The 17,074-nt window shown below is 47.3% G+C and overlaps 1 protein-coding gene across 13 annotated transcripts in view; it reads right to left on the bottom strand.

Moving 5' to 3' along the window:
- Positions 1 to 17,074, bottom strand: part of OTOF (otoferlin) — a 221,762-nt gene that overhangs the window by 56,927 nt on the left and 147,761 nt on the right. For all 13 annotated transcript variants that reach the window (XM_082217194.1, XM_082217197.1, XM_082217190.1 and 10 more), the window contains 6 exons: positions 10,650 to 10,766; positions 8,369 to 8,521; positions 5,660 to 5,849; positions 4,364 to 4,488; positions 3,089 to 3,223; positions 1,491 to 1,652 (listed from right to left, as the gene is read on the bottom strand). In XM_082217194.1, coding sequence (XP_082073320.1) covers positions 1,491 to 1,652; positions 3,089 to 3,223; positions 4,364 to 4,488; positions 5,660 to 5,849; positions 8,369 to 8,521; positions 10,650 to 10,766 — 882 coding nt within the window. The remainder of the gene's footprint in view (positions 1 to 1,490; positions 1,653 to 3,088; positions 3,224 to 4,363; positions 4,489 to 5,659; positions 5,850 to 8,368; positions 8,522 to 10,649; positions 10,767 to 17,074) is intronic.

Below are 17,074 nucleotides of genomic sequence, written 5' to 3'. Positions count from 1 at the left end.
AGCAGGATGTTTGTGTCACAGCCTGCGTATTTCCTGTTCACAGGATGTTTCTGTTGTGTCTATGCTTTCGTTTTCTCTCTGTGTCTGAGACACTGAAGCAGGCAGTCATGTTTTCTCTTTGTTCTGACCAACGCTGAATAAAGTTGTAAATATGCTCTCCTGAGTGCATCTTTCGCTATGCGAACTCTGCTGATAGAGCATGCATCAGCTCTGGAATGTGGCAAGCTATTTCTGGAGCTCGTGTCGCTAATTGCTGATACTGTATGGGAGATTGATGGATCGTCCGGAGGCGACGTGGAGTCATGATGGACTTTGTCTCCCTGTCAGTATCCCAACAGCCCCACCCCCCATTCCTATATTTGTGCATCTGGGTCTTCCCTACCTGTACTCATTGTACACATATGACTGCATATCATCTGATCCATTCACACTAATTATTAAGTTTGCAGATGATACTACCATAACGGGCCTAATTGCAGGTGGAGATGAATCAGCGTACGGAGGGAGGTTCAAAAGGTATCTACATGGTGCTTAGAGAATAACTTGCACCTAAATATTAGCAAGACAAAGGAGATGGTGTTGGACGTCTGGAGGAAGAGAGGGGAACCTGCCCCATTGCATATTGGGGGGGGGGCTGTGTGGAGAGAGTCTCCTCCTTTAAATTCCTGGGAGTTTACCTTAGTGAGGACCTCACTTGGAAAATCAACATAACTCAGATGGTCAGAAAGGCCCAACAGAGACTCCATTTCCTATGGGTCTTGTGAAAGAATAATGTTAAACAACAATTGATGAACTCCTTCTACAGGTCCTCAATAGAAAGTGTCCTTTCATATTGCATCACAGTGTGATATGCTGGCTTGACAGCCATGGATAGAAAGTCTCTACAGAGGGTATAAAACACAGCACATGATATCATGGGCTGTCCCTTTAGTCCGCTAGATGACATCGCAAGGGATCGTTGCCTTAGGAGAGCTAGAAAAATTCTCAGGGATGACTCACACACCGGCCATCACCTCTTTAATCTTCTACCCTCGGGCAGGATATATAGAAGTATAATCAGCCATACCAACAGGCTAAAAAATAGCTTCTATCCGTGGGCTGTTAGGCTGTTGAACAGAAAATAACATAGCACAATTGACTTGCGAGGTGGTGTGTTGTTCGATAAGCACATAGAGTGCAATGAGATTGAGTGTTTGGGGGGGAGGGAGTCTCATTTCATTTCATTGTACACAGGTTGTACATTGACAATAAAGGTATTATTATTATTATTATTATTATTATTATTATTATTATTATTATCCTAAGTGTAGAACCTCACATTTACCAAAATTCATTCGGCCCAGTCCTCCAAGCCCTGAAGGCCATCTCAAAACCTGGTTCTATTCTGAGGCATCAGCTACCCCTCTTAGTCTCATTTGGGGACCTCAGGCTCAGCCAGGTTTGCCCCACTTGCCCCCCACCCCATGCATGCGTCCTGAGGACGCCATTACCTGGAGCAGTTCGAAGGCAGCCAGCAGGTCCCCGGCAGTGGAGTTGCCCCGGTAGATCTGATAGTACTCTAACTGGGGCGGGAAGCGGGGCGGACAGTACTCCTCGTCCGACATCTTCACCACGGGCTTGGCAAACGTTCGGCCCATAAAGTCAGCCTTTCCCTGGAAGGAGATGGAGAAGGTGGAGAGCTCTGTTGGTCGAGCATGAGAACCTCGGGGTTGTGGTTTCCATCCATTCCAAACAAGATCTCAGCTAGTCTGCTCTGAATATCTAACTTGATCCTTGGTCCTCAAAGCAGCATGGTGGACCACAGACCAAAAATGGTGGGGCAGGGAGGGTGTGCCAGGAGACATCACTATGGGGAGCTCCAGAGGTCCAAAGACTTGAGCAGTACTGGATGTGAGCCCTCTCCCACCAGGAACTGGGTAGAAGAGGAATGGTGGAGACCATCTCCCCAGCCTGACCCTTCCAGAGAAGAAGAAGACAGTTCAAAATTACAACTGGGGTTTGAGTGAGGTCACAGCTCAGAGGAAGATGAGGGGGGAAAGTTGGGAAATAATGGGAGAGGAGGAGCAGCAGCTGGCTGACACGTTATCACTAGGAAGCATTCCAGACCCACCATCTCCCAGAACCCGGCGAGCCTTAAAAGTAGGAGAGCAAAGAGCCTGAAAACAGATAATTGTCAAGGGAATGGTGCTGTTGACAAATGAGGAAGTGGGAGAGAAGGGGGATGGAGATTTACTCGGGACAACACCATTCTTCGAAGAGGCTGCATTTCTAAGCCTCTCTCTGTAAATGTTGAATAAACAAGCAGATGGTAAGGACTTTTCCTTGTCTTATCCATTCCTGGCAACCTGGGTTGGCTCCTCTTCTGCCTGACACATTGCAGGGAAAGAAGTCCGCTTCCCCACTATGCTATGATTCCCCCCACTTCCCTTCCCGGCCCCTCTGTGATGGCCTGGGATTCGGATTCTGGACCTGAGGAATCCCAGCCTGCAGAGGAGTCCCCGACTCCAGAACCAACTGAGCCGGGGCTGGGGCTTGAGCCTGAAGGGTCCTCACCTGTGCTGGATCCTCAGGTGCAGGCACCAGCTGAGTCTGCTCTGGCTCCTGAGGTGATGGAGGACCCATTGCCTGCAGGTGCTCCACTCTCAGCCCCGTCAGGGGAAGAGGAGGTCGCCTCTGGGTCCAGTAACCCTCCAGCCTCTCCTGGGCTGCAGAGGCTCAGGGCAGAGAGGCGGAGGCAACTAAGTTCCCGCAGGAGGAGTGCTCGCCTCCAGGCCAGGAGAGGTGAGTCACCTGAGGATCGGGGCCGCCCTGTGCCTCGGGGCAGATAAAAGCCAGCCAGCCCCAGTCCCAAGTTGCGGGAGCAACATTGTTGGTTGCTAGTTCCTGCCTGAACCCTGTCCTGCTTTCCTGCCTGAGTTCCTGACCCGCCCTGGCTCCCTGCTTGCAAGCCTGTTCCTGACTTCACCTGACTCCCTGCCCTGCACCCAGCTTCAGCTACTGTGGACTGCCTCCACGTTGCACCTCTGACCATGGACCGGACTTGGACCTCGCCTCTTGGGTAACCCACGGGACCAGCACACCCTCTTACCACGGTGTCCTGGTCATAGATCTCGATGACAATGATGGGAGGGTCGTCCCGCATCTCATGGACTTCCCCATATAGCTCCACGTTGTCAAACACCAGCAGCTGGTCCCATGTGGGGCAAAGTGTCTCCTGGAGGACCTGAGAAGAGGAGGAGGAGGAGGAAGGACTCAAGGTGTGCATAAACCTCCTCCTTCAAACCCCATATCCTATTTCTTTCAGTTCCCCCCAAAATCCCGCAGAGCTTTTGCCTACAGCAGGAACTGCTGCTATAACCTTCTGGAATTCTGCATTTGAGGTAACCACTATCTTTGTCTTTCTAGTCTCCTTTCATTGGTGGGTATAAGACGGGGCCTTTTCCACAGGGGCACCTAAATTCCGAAATTCCCTCCCTAGGGAAATGAAGCAAGCAGCCACCTCCACTTCACATTTAAGCACACTTTAAAAATAAATAAATCGTTTTTATACAGGACAGCCTTTTGCAAAATTGGCAGGCCAAAAGTTGCTAAATGTGTGTATTAAGAGAAAATCACAATAAAATGTTGGTGGATTTTGATAAGAACTTTTCTTTTTTAAAAAAAGACATGCAGAATTGCAGAAAACTGAAGACTGGAATCTACACTTTGGAACTCCCTGCCTATTGATATTGGGCAGTTGCCTGCTCAAGCCATTATTGTTTAAACAAGCTCAATCAGGTGTTTTAATCCATTTTTGGTCTTTTGTTATTTTAACTTTTCGGAAGTCTTAAATTACTGTTGTTTTCTTGTTGATAATTTTCTTGTTTTTTTTTTTTTTGTAAACCCGTTTGAGATTTGGTTTTTTTACAACCTAGCAGGGCATTAAATTTATGAAATGGATAATAACAATGTGGAACTGAGAGAAAACTGTACTGGCAGGTTTGGCCACCCTCAACAGGAGCCACGAACAATTTGGGCTGCACGGAACATCACCTCTGCTTTTAACAAGCAAGAAATCCATACAAGGACCACTCGTCTCTGAATCACACGTCTTGAGAGCCAGTGTGGTGTAGTGGTTAAGAGCGGTGGACTCGTAATCTGGGGAACCGGGTTCGCTTCCCCGCTCCTCCACATGCAGCTGCTGGGTGACCTTGGGCCAGTCACACTTCTCTGAAGTCTCTCAGCCCCACTCACCTCACAGAGTGTTTGTTGTGGGGGAGGAAGGGAAAGGAGATTGTGAGCCGCTTTGAGACTCCTTAAAGGGAGTGAAAGGCAGGATATCAAATCCAAACTCTTCTTCTTCTTCTTCTCCTCCTCCTCTTACCTCTGTGCATTGACTCTGCGTGATGAAAAAGACGCGAGCAAAGGGATCGGAGAGGCCACTGCTGTCGGCAGCGAACAGACTCCTGGCTTGGTACATGTGGACACGAAGCTGGAAGACCTGCTTCACTGCACGGGGGAAAGGAAAGGAAAGAGAGGGAGGTGACTCCGTGTGGATTTGGGGCAGCAACAGAGGACCACAAGTTTAGCTGACACCGTAAACAGAATGTACAAAATTCACAATTTGCAAACGAATGCACGAACCAAACCACAGCACTTCTTTGAAATTTGCAGTTCTGTGAAATTTGGGGTGCAGTTCTCCAGCTGGAGATAGAACAGGAGGGTGTGTATATTGGCGAAAATATTGTATTAAAAATGCATTGTATTATGGGGAAGTGTGTTTGGAGGGGGTGGAATACATTGTAATGGGGGCACTGGGGGGAATACACTGTATTAGGAGGACATTGGGGTTTTTGGGGAGGGATGCTTTCACTAGTCAAAAGTATGTACAAAAAAGTGCATTAAGAGAAATGTGCATAAATATACAGTCATACCTCGGGTTGAAGTTGCTTCGGGTTGAGCATTTTCGGGTTGCACCCGAACGCACTACTTCTGGGTTTCGCCACTCGCGCATGTGCAGATGCTCAAAATAACATCACACGCATGTGCAGAAGTGGTGAATTGCAACCTGCGCATGTACAGTGGTTCCTCAGGTTAAGTACTTAATTCGTTCCGGAGGTCCGTTCTTAACCTGAAACTGTTCTTAACCTGAAGCACCACTTTAGCTAATGGGGCCTCCTGCTGCTGCCGCGCCACCGGAGCACGATTTCTGTTCTCATCCTGAAGCAAAGTTCTTAACCTGAAGCACTATTTCTGGGTTAGCGGAGTCTGTAACCTGAAGCGTATGTAACCCGAGGTACCACTGTATATCCTTTTAAAAAAAAAAATGCAGGCGTTTGCAGAAATGGGATGCTCTGAAGACTGGGAAAATGAGAAAGAGAGAGACACTGAAATTGTTGGATTCATGTATCCTAAAGAGTGATACGCATTTGGCATTTGCCTGAGTGTAGCCACTGGGCATCTTTTAAGGTGATCCTTTCATAACACCTTTAGGACCTGCCTTCAGTACGAAAGGCTGAGCCTGGGCAAAATCTAACACGGTCAGGAAGACAGTGCCTCTGTGCGTGCTCTGGGTGCCTTAAAGAAGACCTGCCCTGCCACACCTGGGATTACAGGTAAGGCACAAAGGCGAGCCTGTGGGGTCCCGGCCGCTCCAGAAGCAAGGAAGGGGTTCTCTTACTGTTGTACAGGAGGCTGATGGGTGGGAAGGAAGGGATGTTCTGGCCCTTGGGAAGTTTCTTCTCCTCAAAGCCGCAGGGCAGGCCGCTGAGGAAGTCCTTGCGCTGTTTGTTGAGCCCCAGCCACAAATAGATCTCCATCTTGGCTTGCACCGTCCAACCGGCCGGCCCAAAACCTTTTTTCCCCGGTAACTGAGTGAAGAAAAGCCAAGGAAGAGAGAGAAAGCGAGAAAGAGCACATTACGCACCCATCACTTTTCTCTAAGCACCAGAAGTCCCCTTTCTTTTTTCTTTTTTTTATTTTGCAATTTAATTTTCATTGATTTTTAATTTGAATCCATTTCCCGCAAAAAGGACCAAAGAAAAAACAAATCACATCAAATACAAAAAAGAAGAAATTACATATAAAATAAAGTTCTTCCATATGCTGAGACTTCCATCTTCCTCAGTATGGGTCCTTTGTTTCCTTGTTGACTGCATATTGTATGGCCTTTAACTTACCATAAATTATCTATAACCTTTGTAGCATATAACATTGCAAAGCATGTCAAATATTTCATATGTGAACAATGTTCTTTTAAATATAATCTGTATATATCCCATTTTTGTTAAAACTTTTGGTTTGCCTGGTTCCTAATTTTCCCTGTCATCTTTGCCAATTCTACATAATCAGATAATTTCGCCTGCTGCTCCATTTTAGTTGGTCTTTTGTCTCCCTTGCATCTGAGTCCTGAAACTCACAAATTGTTTGGGCCACAAACCCATACCTGTCAACGTTTCCCTTTTTTTAAGGGAAATTCCCTTACTCCAAATAGGATTCCTCGCAAGAAAAGGGAAAAGTTGACAGCTATGCACAAACCTGCACCCAAGTGAGTTTATGGAAGGCCACACGTCTGCAAGGGAGACCAGGCTGGTGTCCTTAAACCAAATGCAAGGTGTTACCATTAGGATAAAAAAAGAAGAAAAACCGTTAACAACTCAGAACTGGTTTTTGTTGAATGGTTTCTTTACATGTAAAGGTTCATCATTGTTTCACCCGATGTGTATGTCTTTAAGGGGCCAGAGCAAGGGCCAGAGCAAACTAACAAGACCCAGCTTTACAGCTGTGAAACATTGCAGGTGCTGCTGAGTTATATTCATTAAGCTGTGTAGTATATAAGGAGCAGCACCTAGCTCTCCCATTACCCTGGGGGATGGGTTGGTGGTTGGGGCATGGTTGTTGATGTATTTAGTGTAAATTGAGTTTTTGTTTCTGTTATTAAAACCTTGTTTAAGTTATTTTTGAGTCCCTTTTTAATGCATAGTCTCCCCAGAAAGCTCTCTGCAGCGCTACCAGACTGCAAATAGCCAGCAGTTTTACCTATGAGATTCCCTTGCTCCACTTCAATTTGCAGAACTGGTACCCTCACAAGTGCCAGGCAATACCCATTCCACCTTTGCAATAACTCAATCTTTTAGTATGGCAACCCCTGCACTTTGGAACTCCCTGACTCTTGATGCCGGGCAGACACCTTTGAGGCACTGTGTTTTCTGGTGTATAAGACTACTTTTTAACCCAGGAAAATCTTCTCCAAAGTCGGGAGTCGTCTTATGCGCCGGCTACAGCAGCAGCTCCTGAAGCAACTCCCCACCAAAGGATAAAACAACAGCAAATTAAAGCAGAGGACACCAAGCTCTCTAGATGAAGCAGAAATACGCTTGAAAATTGGCCCCAGAAGCCCCCGGCCACTGGGAAGTGGAGCAGATTTCCGAGCCAGACTGGAGACTGGTTTTTTAAATTGTTATTTGGTGTGCGTTGGAAAAGGGGTAGTCTTTTACGGCGAGTGTATCCCAAACTCTATATTTTAACTGGAGAAGTTGGGGGGGGTCGTCTTATACGCCGGAAAATACGGTGTGTGTGTGTATATAGTGGGGGGGGGGAGAGAGAGAGCATGTGCAGAATGGAAGGTGAGGCAGAAAGGGAACCAATTTTGTCCTTGCTCAGGGTACCACATGTTTAGAAAGCTGGCATGAGTTTTAATTGGTTCCCAGTCTATCGCCATTTTAACTTTTTGAAAGGCTTTCTGAATTCTACAACTGCTGAAGGCCGGGCAGCCTCTGACACTCTGAAATGATGACGGAGCTTAAGACTTAAGCTTTAAATTTTTAAGGTTTATTTTATTATAGAAAGATAGGATTAAAATAGTCTAGGGTAATGTAATGATAGAATTTTATGAAACATGGAAAGGAAAGGATTTGCTGGGATAATTAACAACTAGGATACAAAGGAAGGGGGGGAGGTCTAAGAAAGAAGGTAATGACAGTTAAGGGTCTGAAAATAATGAACTTGTTTTTAAATGTTTTTTTTTCTTTTTTAAAAGTTTGGGATTTTTGCAATTTTGTCACTTTTTTGTTTTTTTTTTATTTGGAATTTTCTTCTTTCTTTTTTTTCTACATGGTGGGAAGGGGATTCTTTGTATTTTCTTTTGTTGCTATTTTCTCTGTTTTCTCTCTTTGTAACATTTTGAAAATTTTAATAAATATTTTTTTAAAAAAAATGAAATGATGACGGAGCAGACAAGGCGGCTTTGGCACCAGAGATGCTTCTTATCCGCCCACCTCTTTTCTAAGTTGCACCACTCATGCCCTCCCCCTCCCTCCCAGCCTCCCCTCATCTGTCCGCCCATCCACTGCGTCCCAAGGAGGGGGTTAAAAACCAGCCGCCACGTCACCCTCAGGAAGACGGTCTTCACTTTGGCGCAGTCCTTCCCCGTTTCCTCATCCACGATGGAGTAGAGGATGTCCTTGGAGGGAATGCGGGCGTAGGCGATGCGCTTGTTGTTGCTCATCATCCAGATGAAGACGTCCGGGATGCTGTGCTGGGGCTGGGAAGGGAGGAGAGGGAGCAGAGAGAAGGTTCAAGAGCTGAGTGGTACCCAGGAACACGGGAGCTAGCCTCTCCATCCATCGCAACCAAGTGCACCCAGGGGCTGGCCCAGACCGGGGGGGGGGGGATATGGGCCACTTGGCCCGGGCCCCCGATTCCAAAGGGGGCCTCGGTCAGCATATTCACAATCGCAGGGCAGGGGATGCACTGGGGCGAACGCAGAGGCGCAAAGGCGATGGTGGTGGCGGGCGGATTCCCTTGGGCCATGGCTGGCAGCGCGAGAGAAAAGCTTCCCGGCGTCCGCAGCGAAACCTGCGATCAGCTCCGCAGAGGAGCGCGGAACGGGCGCCGGGTGGCCAAGGCTCCAGCAGCCAGCGTGCCGTGAACGTGATGGCGGACCATGTTTTTCGTGCTGTTAAATGTTGGTGAGTTTTTGTTTGAAATCTTGTTTGCCAAAAATTAAAACCACGCGTACCTTAAAGATAAGCGTGTTGGCTTTCTTATCACTATTTTTTTTTTGAAAAGGATGAAAAATGGATGAAGATGTGGCCATTTGTTTAAAATTTGGTTGACTAGGCCAGGAATATTACTTACACCTGGGAAGTACATATAGCTCAATGAGGATAAAATTGGGTGGAAACCATGTTTTTTAAAGAAATAGTTGCTTAGGAGCAATAGCGGCTTTCTCACTTGCATACATCTTTTTTAAGAGTAGAATAAGAAGACGGAGAAGTTTTAATTATAATTATATTATAATTAATAGTCAAATTTGTCTACTTAAAAACCGATTTTACCCAGGGTAAAAAGGGGGGGGCACATTATCTACCTGGCCTGGTCCTCTGCCTGGCTCTGCAAGTGACCTCACCCAGAAGCCCAGCAAATAACTCCTGGGGAAGCCACTCCCCATTTTCAAGTACCAGCTCCCACTTCCTGTTCTAAAGGTTCCCCCCAGTCTCTCTCGAACTTGGTTCTCCTGGTCTCTGGCTCTGCCTGATTCTTCTTGCTGCCTTTGGACTCCTCTGCCTGCCTGTGACCTCAGCTCCTCTTGAACCCAGCTCCTGGCCCCCCAAATACTTGCCACCCTGGCGTAACAGCTTGCCCGCTTCAAGAGGCAATTAGCCCACAATCCCCTGTGCTCCTGCCTTCAGGGCTGGATCTGCCACCTGGATCCAGTGCAGACTTCATAGAACCACAGTATAATAATAATAATAATAATAATAATAATAATTTTATTATTTATACCCTGCCCATCTGGCAGGGTTTCCCCAGCCACTCTGGGCGGCTTCCAACAAAGTATTAAAATACAGTGGTCTATTAAAACATTAAACCTGACTGTTAGGTCCAGTCTTGACCGACTCTGGGGTTGCGGCGCTCATCTCGCTTTACTGGCCGAGGGAGCCGGCGTGCAGCTTCTGGATCATGTGGCCAGCAGGACTAAGCCGCTTCTGGCGAACCAGAGAAGCGCATGGAAATGCCGTTTACCTTCCTGCCAGAGCGGTACCTTTTTATCTACTTGCACTTTGATGTGCTTTCGAAATGCTAGGTTGGCAGGAGCAGGGACCGAGCAACGGGAGCTCACCCCGTCACAGGGATTCGAACCGCCAACCTTCTGATCGGCTAGTCCTAGGCCCTGTGGTTTAACCCACAACGCCACCCATTTCCCACGTCTGTTAAACATTAAAAGCTTCCCTAAACAGGGCTGCCTTAAGATGTCTTCTAAAAGTCTGGTAGTTGTTTTTCTCTTTGATATCTGGTGGGAGGGCGTTCCACAGGGCGGGCGCCACCACCAAGAAGGCCCTCTGCCTGGTTCCCTGTAGCTTCGCTTCTCGCAGTGAGGGAACCGCCAGAAGGCCTTCGGCGCTGGACCTCAGCGTCCAGGCAGAACGATGGAGGTGGAGACGCTCCTTCAGGTCTACTGGGCCTTTGAGGCCATTTAGGGCTTTCAAGGTCATCACCAACACTTTGAATTGTGCTCGGAAACGTACACGGATTAGGAAGGAGATCAAAGGATTATTCAATCCAGCCCCTTGTGTTTCCCAGTTCCTGCATGTTTGGCTGCTCAAAGCCCAGTGCTGAGATATTTAAGCAAGGCTCAAGTTACATATGGATGAACCTGGTCGCCTCACCTCATCTGCCAGGAACCGCAGCTTTTGCAAGAAGTTCTGTGCCTGCTTCAGCTTGTCTCTGATGGTGGTTTTCTTGACCTGGGATCTCATGGTCTTGGCCTGCTGACCCATTGTCTCCTGCAAGGTGTTGGATGCAAGGAGAGAGAGAGAGAGAGAGAGAGACAGACGTCAGGGGGACGAAAGAGGAGGAAGCATTGGACTGCAAAAATGACATGAATTTAGGAAATGGAAGGGGGTGAGACTCAACATCCCTGTCTACTTTGGTGGTGAGAGAGGTTGGGGTTGGCCTGGGGTGTGGCTGTCCATTTGTGGTTGGCTGTGGTGATCTTTGTTTTCATGTGTGAGTGAGGTGGGTGGGTGTTTTGGATCAGGTTAGCCATATTGATTTGTATGCCGTTGGTGGATTTTTGTCATTGTCTTGTTGGGCTGTGTATGTGATAAAGGGGAGACGTACCAGGGTGAAGGCGTCTTCTATTTGTCCCTGTGTCAGTTTCAGTTTATTGGTTATTTTTTCTAGTAGGGCTGTTTCCCATGCTATTTTGCACCATTGGTCCATGCTTACTCCTGACAGGTCTCTCCAGTGTCTGGTTATGGTGTTTCTGGCTGCTGAGAGCAGGTGGGTTATGAGTTCTTTGTGGTGTAAATGGGCATTGTTGTCTTGGAAGATGTTTAGTAGGGCCAATTCTGGGGTGATTTCTAATACTTGCTTGGTTATTTTACTTATTTCTCGTATGGTTGTTGTCCAAAGGAACACAAGCGAACAGCAGAGAACCTGCACAAGCAACGGTGATACCAAACCCTACATATAGTAAGTAAAATAGAAACATCGCCACCTGACCCCACCCATCCTTCCCCCCCCTCCACCTCTTTCCCCTTTTTCTTCCTAATGTCTCAACAAATGAAACTCATTTGTAAAAATGTTACATGGAGGAAAAAATATGAGAGAGAGACATTGCAAACACTTTTGTAAATCAAGAAAATCTATAATAAAATAATAATAATAATAATAATAATAATAATAATAATAATAATAATAATAAACATCCTTGTCTACTAAACTGGGGTCACTGAAGGCTCTGCTTGTTGGGATATTTCCGTTCCACCTTAAAAGGGAGCAGGCTTTTGTGAGTCACAGAGTCTGCGCATGTCCTGTTCACAGGATGTTTTTGTTCTGCTGTTGTTTCCTTTCGTTTTGCCAGTCGGCTCAGAGACGCTGACAGAATGGACGTGTTTTCTTTTGTTCTGTTAAACGCTAAATAAAGTCTGTAAATTATGCTAAATATACTCTTCTGCGGTGCAAGCTTTTGGCTGTGTTTCTGCTGATAAACAGTGTGCACAACCCTGGAATGTGGCTAGGAATTCCAGAGGCTTCGTGCCGCTAACTGTTGGATCTGCGTGACTACGGGAGGCCGATGGAATCTCCGAACTCCGGCTTGGGGGCCATGATGGACGTTATCTCCCTGGCAGTTTCCCAACAACAAGGTTACGGGCCCAGATTCACGGCACCTACAGGAGAGTAAAGCTGCAACAGACTGCGTTTAAGAGGTATGGTGGGAAAAGCGAAAGAAAAAAGGGAGGCTTTTGGCTTTTCTGTTTACCTCGCAAGGAGTCTTTGATCTCCGGCAGATTAATTGGCCTGGGAGCCGAGCCAAAGAGTTCGTGATTAATGAGCTGCCAAGATAAGGAGTCTTTGAAGGCATAGGGCTCACAGCTCATGTAAAAAGCTGAGATGGATCTCTTACAGACCTCAGAAACTGCTCCGTGTCCACTAAAGCTGAATGGCCACAACTATCAGACCTGGGCAAGGTACTGTGAGGGCCAGATGAGAAGGCTTGGAGTATGGAATACTGTTTCTGAGAACCCCCCAGCCCCTGTGACAGATGAGTGGAAAGCACAAGATTCGAGAGCCATGGGAATAATTTTGCTCTCAGTAGCTCCTGAAGAGTTGATCACCTTGGCTGGCAAGGCAACTGCCCGTGAGATGTGGGACGGGCTAAGAGCCTGTCATCTCCGACAAGAGGCTGGGTCTGTGTTGCTTTATTTCAGAAAGCTGCACAGGAAGCGTTTGGAGCCAGGGGAAGATCTTAGAGCCCACGTTTTACAGTTGCAGCATCTCAGACAGGAATTGGCTCAGAGAGGTTTCAATATGCCTGAGTCACTGTTTGCTATTCTCATCCTGGACTCCCTGGATGAAAGCTATCATGCCGTGTCAAGTCAGCTGGCGACCCTCCCTGCGCAAGACCTCACTGCTACAAAGGTCTTGGCGACTTTGCAAAATGAATACGATAGAAGGAATGCAGCTGAGTCAGCTTGTGCGCTTCAGGGGGAGCAAAGTGGGACAGCATTCCAGCCTCCAGGGGCAGCCAAAGCGTTGGCAGCTGTGAAGTGCTGGAACTGTGGGAACCAAGGTCATACTCAGAGGTTTTGTCCAAAGACTGGAAATAAACAGAAGAAAAAGCCTGCAGGTGGCCCGAAGCAGAAGGGGGGTGGAAAGCCCGCGCAAGGGAAAAACAAAGCGATGTTTGCTGGCACAGCTTCACCAAAGGCTAAAGGCACGTCTGCTGACCAGAAGCAGGGGGGCAAGCTGCAAAAGCCCACGCCAGTGGAAAGCAAGGTTTTGCTTGCTGGCACAGCTTCACCAAAGGCTAAAGGCACGTCTGGTGGCCAGGAGCAGCAGGGGGGCAAGCTGCAAAAGCCCACGCCAGTGGAAAGCAAGGTTTTGCTTGCTGGCACAGCTTCACCAAAGACTAAAGGCACGTCTGCTGGCCAGGAGCAGCAGGGGGGCAAGCTGCAAAAGCCCACGCCACTGCAAAACAAGGGTTTGCTTGCTGTGAGGACTGCTCCAACAGCCAAAGGCAGCTTTGTTGTGGATTCAGGCTGTACGCGCCACATTTCGAAGGATCGGCATCTCTTTATCTCCTTCAAGCCTCAGGAAGGTGAGATCCACCTGGCTGATGGAAGGACGTTGCAAATTGCAGGAGAAGGGACTGTGAAACTTGCAAGTCTGCACACTACCATCAGTAATGTACTTTATGTTCCAGGAGTGGCGAGCAACTTGCTGAGCGTCCCACAGCTTACTGGACGTGGTTTTCAGATTTCCTTCAAGAGGAGCGTCTGTGTCATCAGTAAAGGCAAAGAGGACTATTTGCATGCAAAGTTTATGGATGGTTTGTTCCATATAACTTATGATGACACTGCTGTTGTGTCAAATGCTGATTCCTGTTGTGTTGCACAAACTAACAAAGTTCTTCATGCAGGTTGCATTCATGATGCGCATCGAAGATTTTGTCACCTCTCTTGGAAGGCACTGGCCAAGATGCCAGAGGTGGTTGAGGGTTTGAACATCAAACCCTGTAAATTTCACATGAAATGTGTATCTTGTGCAGAGAACAAGGTGAAGGTTGCTCCAAAAGGCAAGGAGTCTAGCAGGCAGGCTTCCAAACCCTACCAGCTAGTGCAAGCAGACCTGGTTGGGCCACTTGCGCCCTCTTTAGGAGGAGCAAGGTACTTCATGATTCTGATTGATTCCTTTTCCAAGTACATTCATGTGTATTTGCTCGAACAGAAATCGCAAGCGTTTCCGAAGTTTAAGGCATTCTGTGCTTGGTTGGAAAATGTGCACGGTAAACGTATTTCTTGTTTTTTTACTGATCGGGGCGGGGAGTTCACTTCTCAGCAGTTTGAAGCTTTCCTGACTGAGAAGGGAATCCAGCATGACATGTCAACGCCCAGATCGCCATGGATGAATGGTCTTGCGGAGAGAGCAAATCAAACATTGCTGCAAGGAATCAAAACCTTGTTGCATGATGCCAATCTCCCTGATAAGTTTTGGGGGGAGGCTCTGGGGAATTTGGTTTACACCTTTAATCGCAGATTGTCATCACCCATTGGTTGTACCCCCTATGAGAAGATGTTTGGCAAGAAACCCAACACCAAACACATGAAAATCTTTGGTTCGGACATGTGGGTACGCACACAACAAACCAACAAGCTTGGGAAGCGTGGGGCACATGGTTTGTTCATGGGGTACGAAAAAGGTGCATACAGGGTATGGATGACTGACTCTAAGTCCATTAAGTTCACAAGGAGTGTTGAGTACAATCCTAAGTGGGGGGAAAATGTGGGAATTTTCCAGAGTTACCCTGAGGAGGATGATGATGATGATGATGATGATGATGATGATGATCAGAGTTCGGATTCCAGTTCAGTGGGCGGCGCTGCTGCTGGTGTCAGTGACAGTGATGACACAGCAGACTACCAGAGCGCAAAGGCCTCAGTCAGACCATCTGATGCGTCTGACAATGAACTGGAAGAACCACTGTTCACCATTGGTCATTTTTCTCCTAAGAAAGAGGAGATGAGTCCAGAAGACTTGCGTCTAGTACGCAGATCTGAAAGGGCGACCAAAGGCAGACCTCCAAAGAGGTATGCTGATGAGTTTGCTAAGACAGCAACTGCCGTTCTTAGTAGCTCAGAGAAGGTATGGGAACCTTCAAGCTTCAAAGAGGTTCAGGAGTTAACCTCTAAAGATGCTGAGCCTTGGCTTAATGCCATGAAGGCTGAAGTTGATTCCTTGAACAGGAACCAAACTTGGGAATTGGTACCGATAGTCCCAGGAATGAGACTGGTTGGCAGCAAATGGGTCTTCAAGGCCAAGACAGACCAGAATGGCAAGGTAGTCAGACACAAAGCCAGATTGGTTGCCAGAGGTTTTTCACAGGTACCAGGACAGGATTACCACGAGACCTACTCTCCCACAGTCAAATATGAGAGCATTCGGCTGATGCTCAAGGTCGCTGCGGAGGAGAAACTGCATGTTTCCCACCACGACATTAATACAGCTTTTTTGTACGGGATTTTGGGGGAGGAGCTGTTCATGCTTCCACCTGATGGGATGGAGATACAGAAGGGTATGGTCTGTAAACTGCGGAAATCCTTATATGGTCTCAAGCAGAGTGCCAGGTGTTGGAACACAAAACTCACTGAGACATTGCTTTCTCTAGGTTTTCACCAGGGCAAAGCTGATCCATGTGTGTTTGTCAAGGAGGAGGGGCAAAACAAACTGTATTGTTTATGTTTTGTTGATGATCTTCTGATGTTTTGGAAGAATCAGGCTTTTTACCAAAGCACCCTAGCTCAGCTGAAGGAGCACTTTGACATGAAGGATCTTGGTGAGGTATCCAACTATCTTTCTCTGCAGGTGGAGAAGGACCAAGCAGGCAATTTTCTGGTACACCAAACACAGAAAATTGCTGATGTATTAACCAGGTTGAATTTGGTTGATGCAAACCCAGCAGACACACCGATGGTGACAGGTTACCAGGTAGACAGTACTGCTGAAGCGTTTTCTGACACAACGCTATACAGATGCATTCTAGGCAAGCTGAATTTCATTGCCAGATGTTCAAGACCTGACATAGCTGTAAGCTGTAATCTGCTTAGCAGACATGCCAACAATCCTACGGTTCAGGATTGGAAAGCTCTGAAGCGCATAGCCCGCTATTTGAAAGGGACTATGCACTACAGGCTGAGGTTCACCAGTCAGAAGACTGGAGGTCTTGAAATCTTTGCAGATGCTAGTTTTGGAAGTGACACCACGGATGGTACAAGCACTTCTGGAGTATGCTACATGTACAACCACTGCCTGTTTGACTGGTTGTGCAAGAAGCAAACAACAGTGAGCCTAAGTTCCTGTGAAGCAGAACTCAATGCTCTGTCATTTTCACTCATGGATTGTGAATGGTTGATGCAACTGTTTAAGGACATCAGGGTTTCTGTGAAATGTCCTATACAAGTGTATCAAGACAATAGATCGTGTTTGGCTTTGCTGAACTCCGAGAGTTGCAAGCAGAGAACCAAGTACTTGCAGATTAAGCTACATCGTGCAAGAGAGTGTATTCAGAAAGGACTGATTCGGGTGTCCTACATGGCAGGAAATGAAATTCCTGCTGATCTGTTGTCTAAGGTTGTTAACAGAGAACAACTTAAGGTTTACACACAAAGGTTGCAATTGGGTTGAACCACAGGTACTACAGGTTACACGAAAAGGGGGAAGATGTTGGGATATTTCCGTTCCACCTTAAAAGGGAGCAGGCTTTTGTAAGTCACAGAGTCTGCGCATGTCCTGTTCACAGGATGTTTTTGTTCTGCTGTTGTTTCCTTTCGTTTTGCCAGTCGGCTCAGAGACGCTGACAGAATGGACGTGTTTTCTTTTGTTCTGTTAAACGCTAAATAAAGTCTGTAAATTATGCTAAATATACTCTTCTGCGGTGCAAGCTTTTGGCTGTGTTTCTGCTGATAAACAGTGTGCACAACCCTGGAATGTGGCTAGGAATTCCAGAGGCTTCGTGCCGCTAACTGTTGGATCTGCATGACTACGGGAGGCCGATGGAATCTCCGAACTCCGGCTTGGGGGCCATGATGGA

This window comes from Podarcis vaucheri (genome assembly GCF_965113315.1).
Source record: "Podarcis vaucheri genome assembly, chromosome: 3".
NCBI classification, from domain to species: Eukaryota; Metazoa; Chordata; class Lepidosauria; order Squamata; family Lacertidae; genus Podarcis; species Podarcis vaucheri.
Note: the sequence above shows the minus strand (reverse complement) of the source record. Positions and strands in the feature narration are given on the sequence as shown.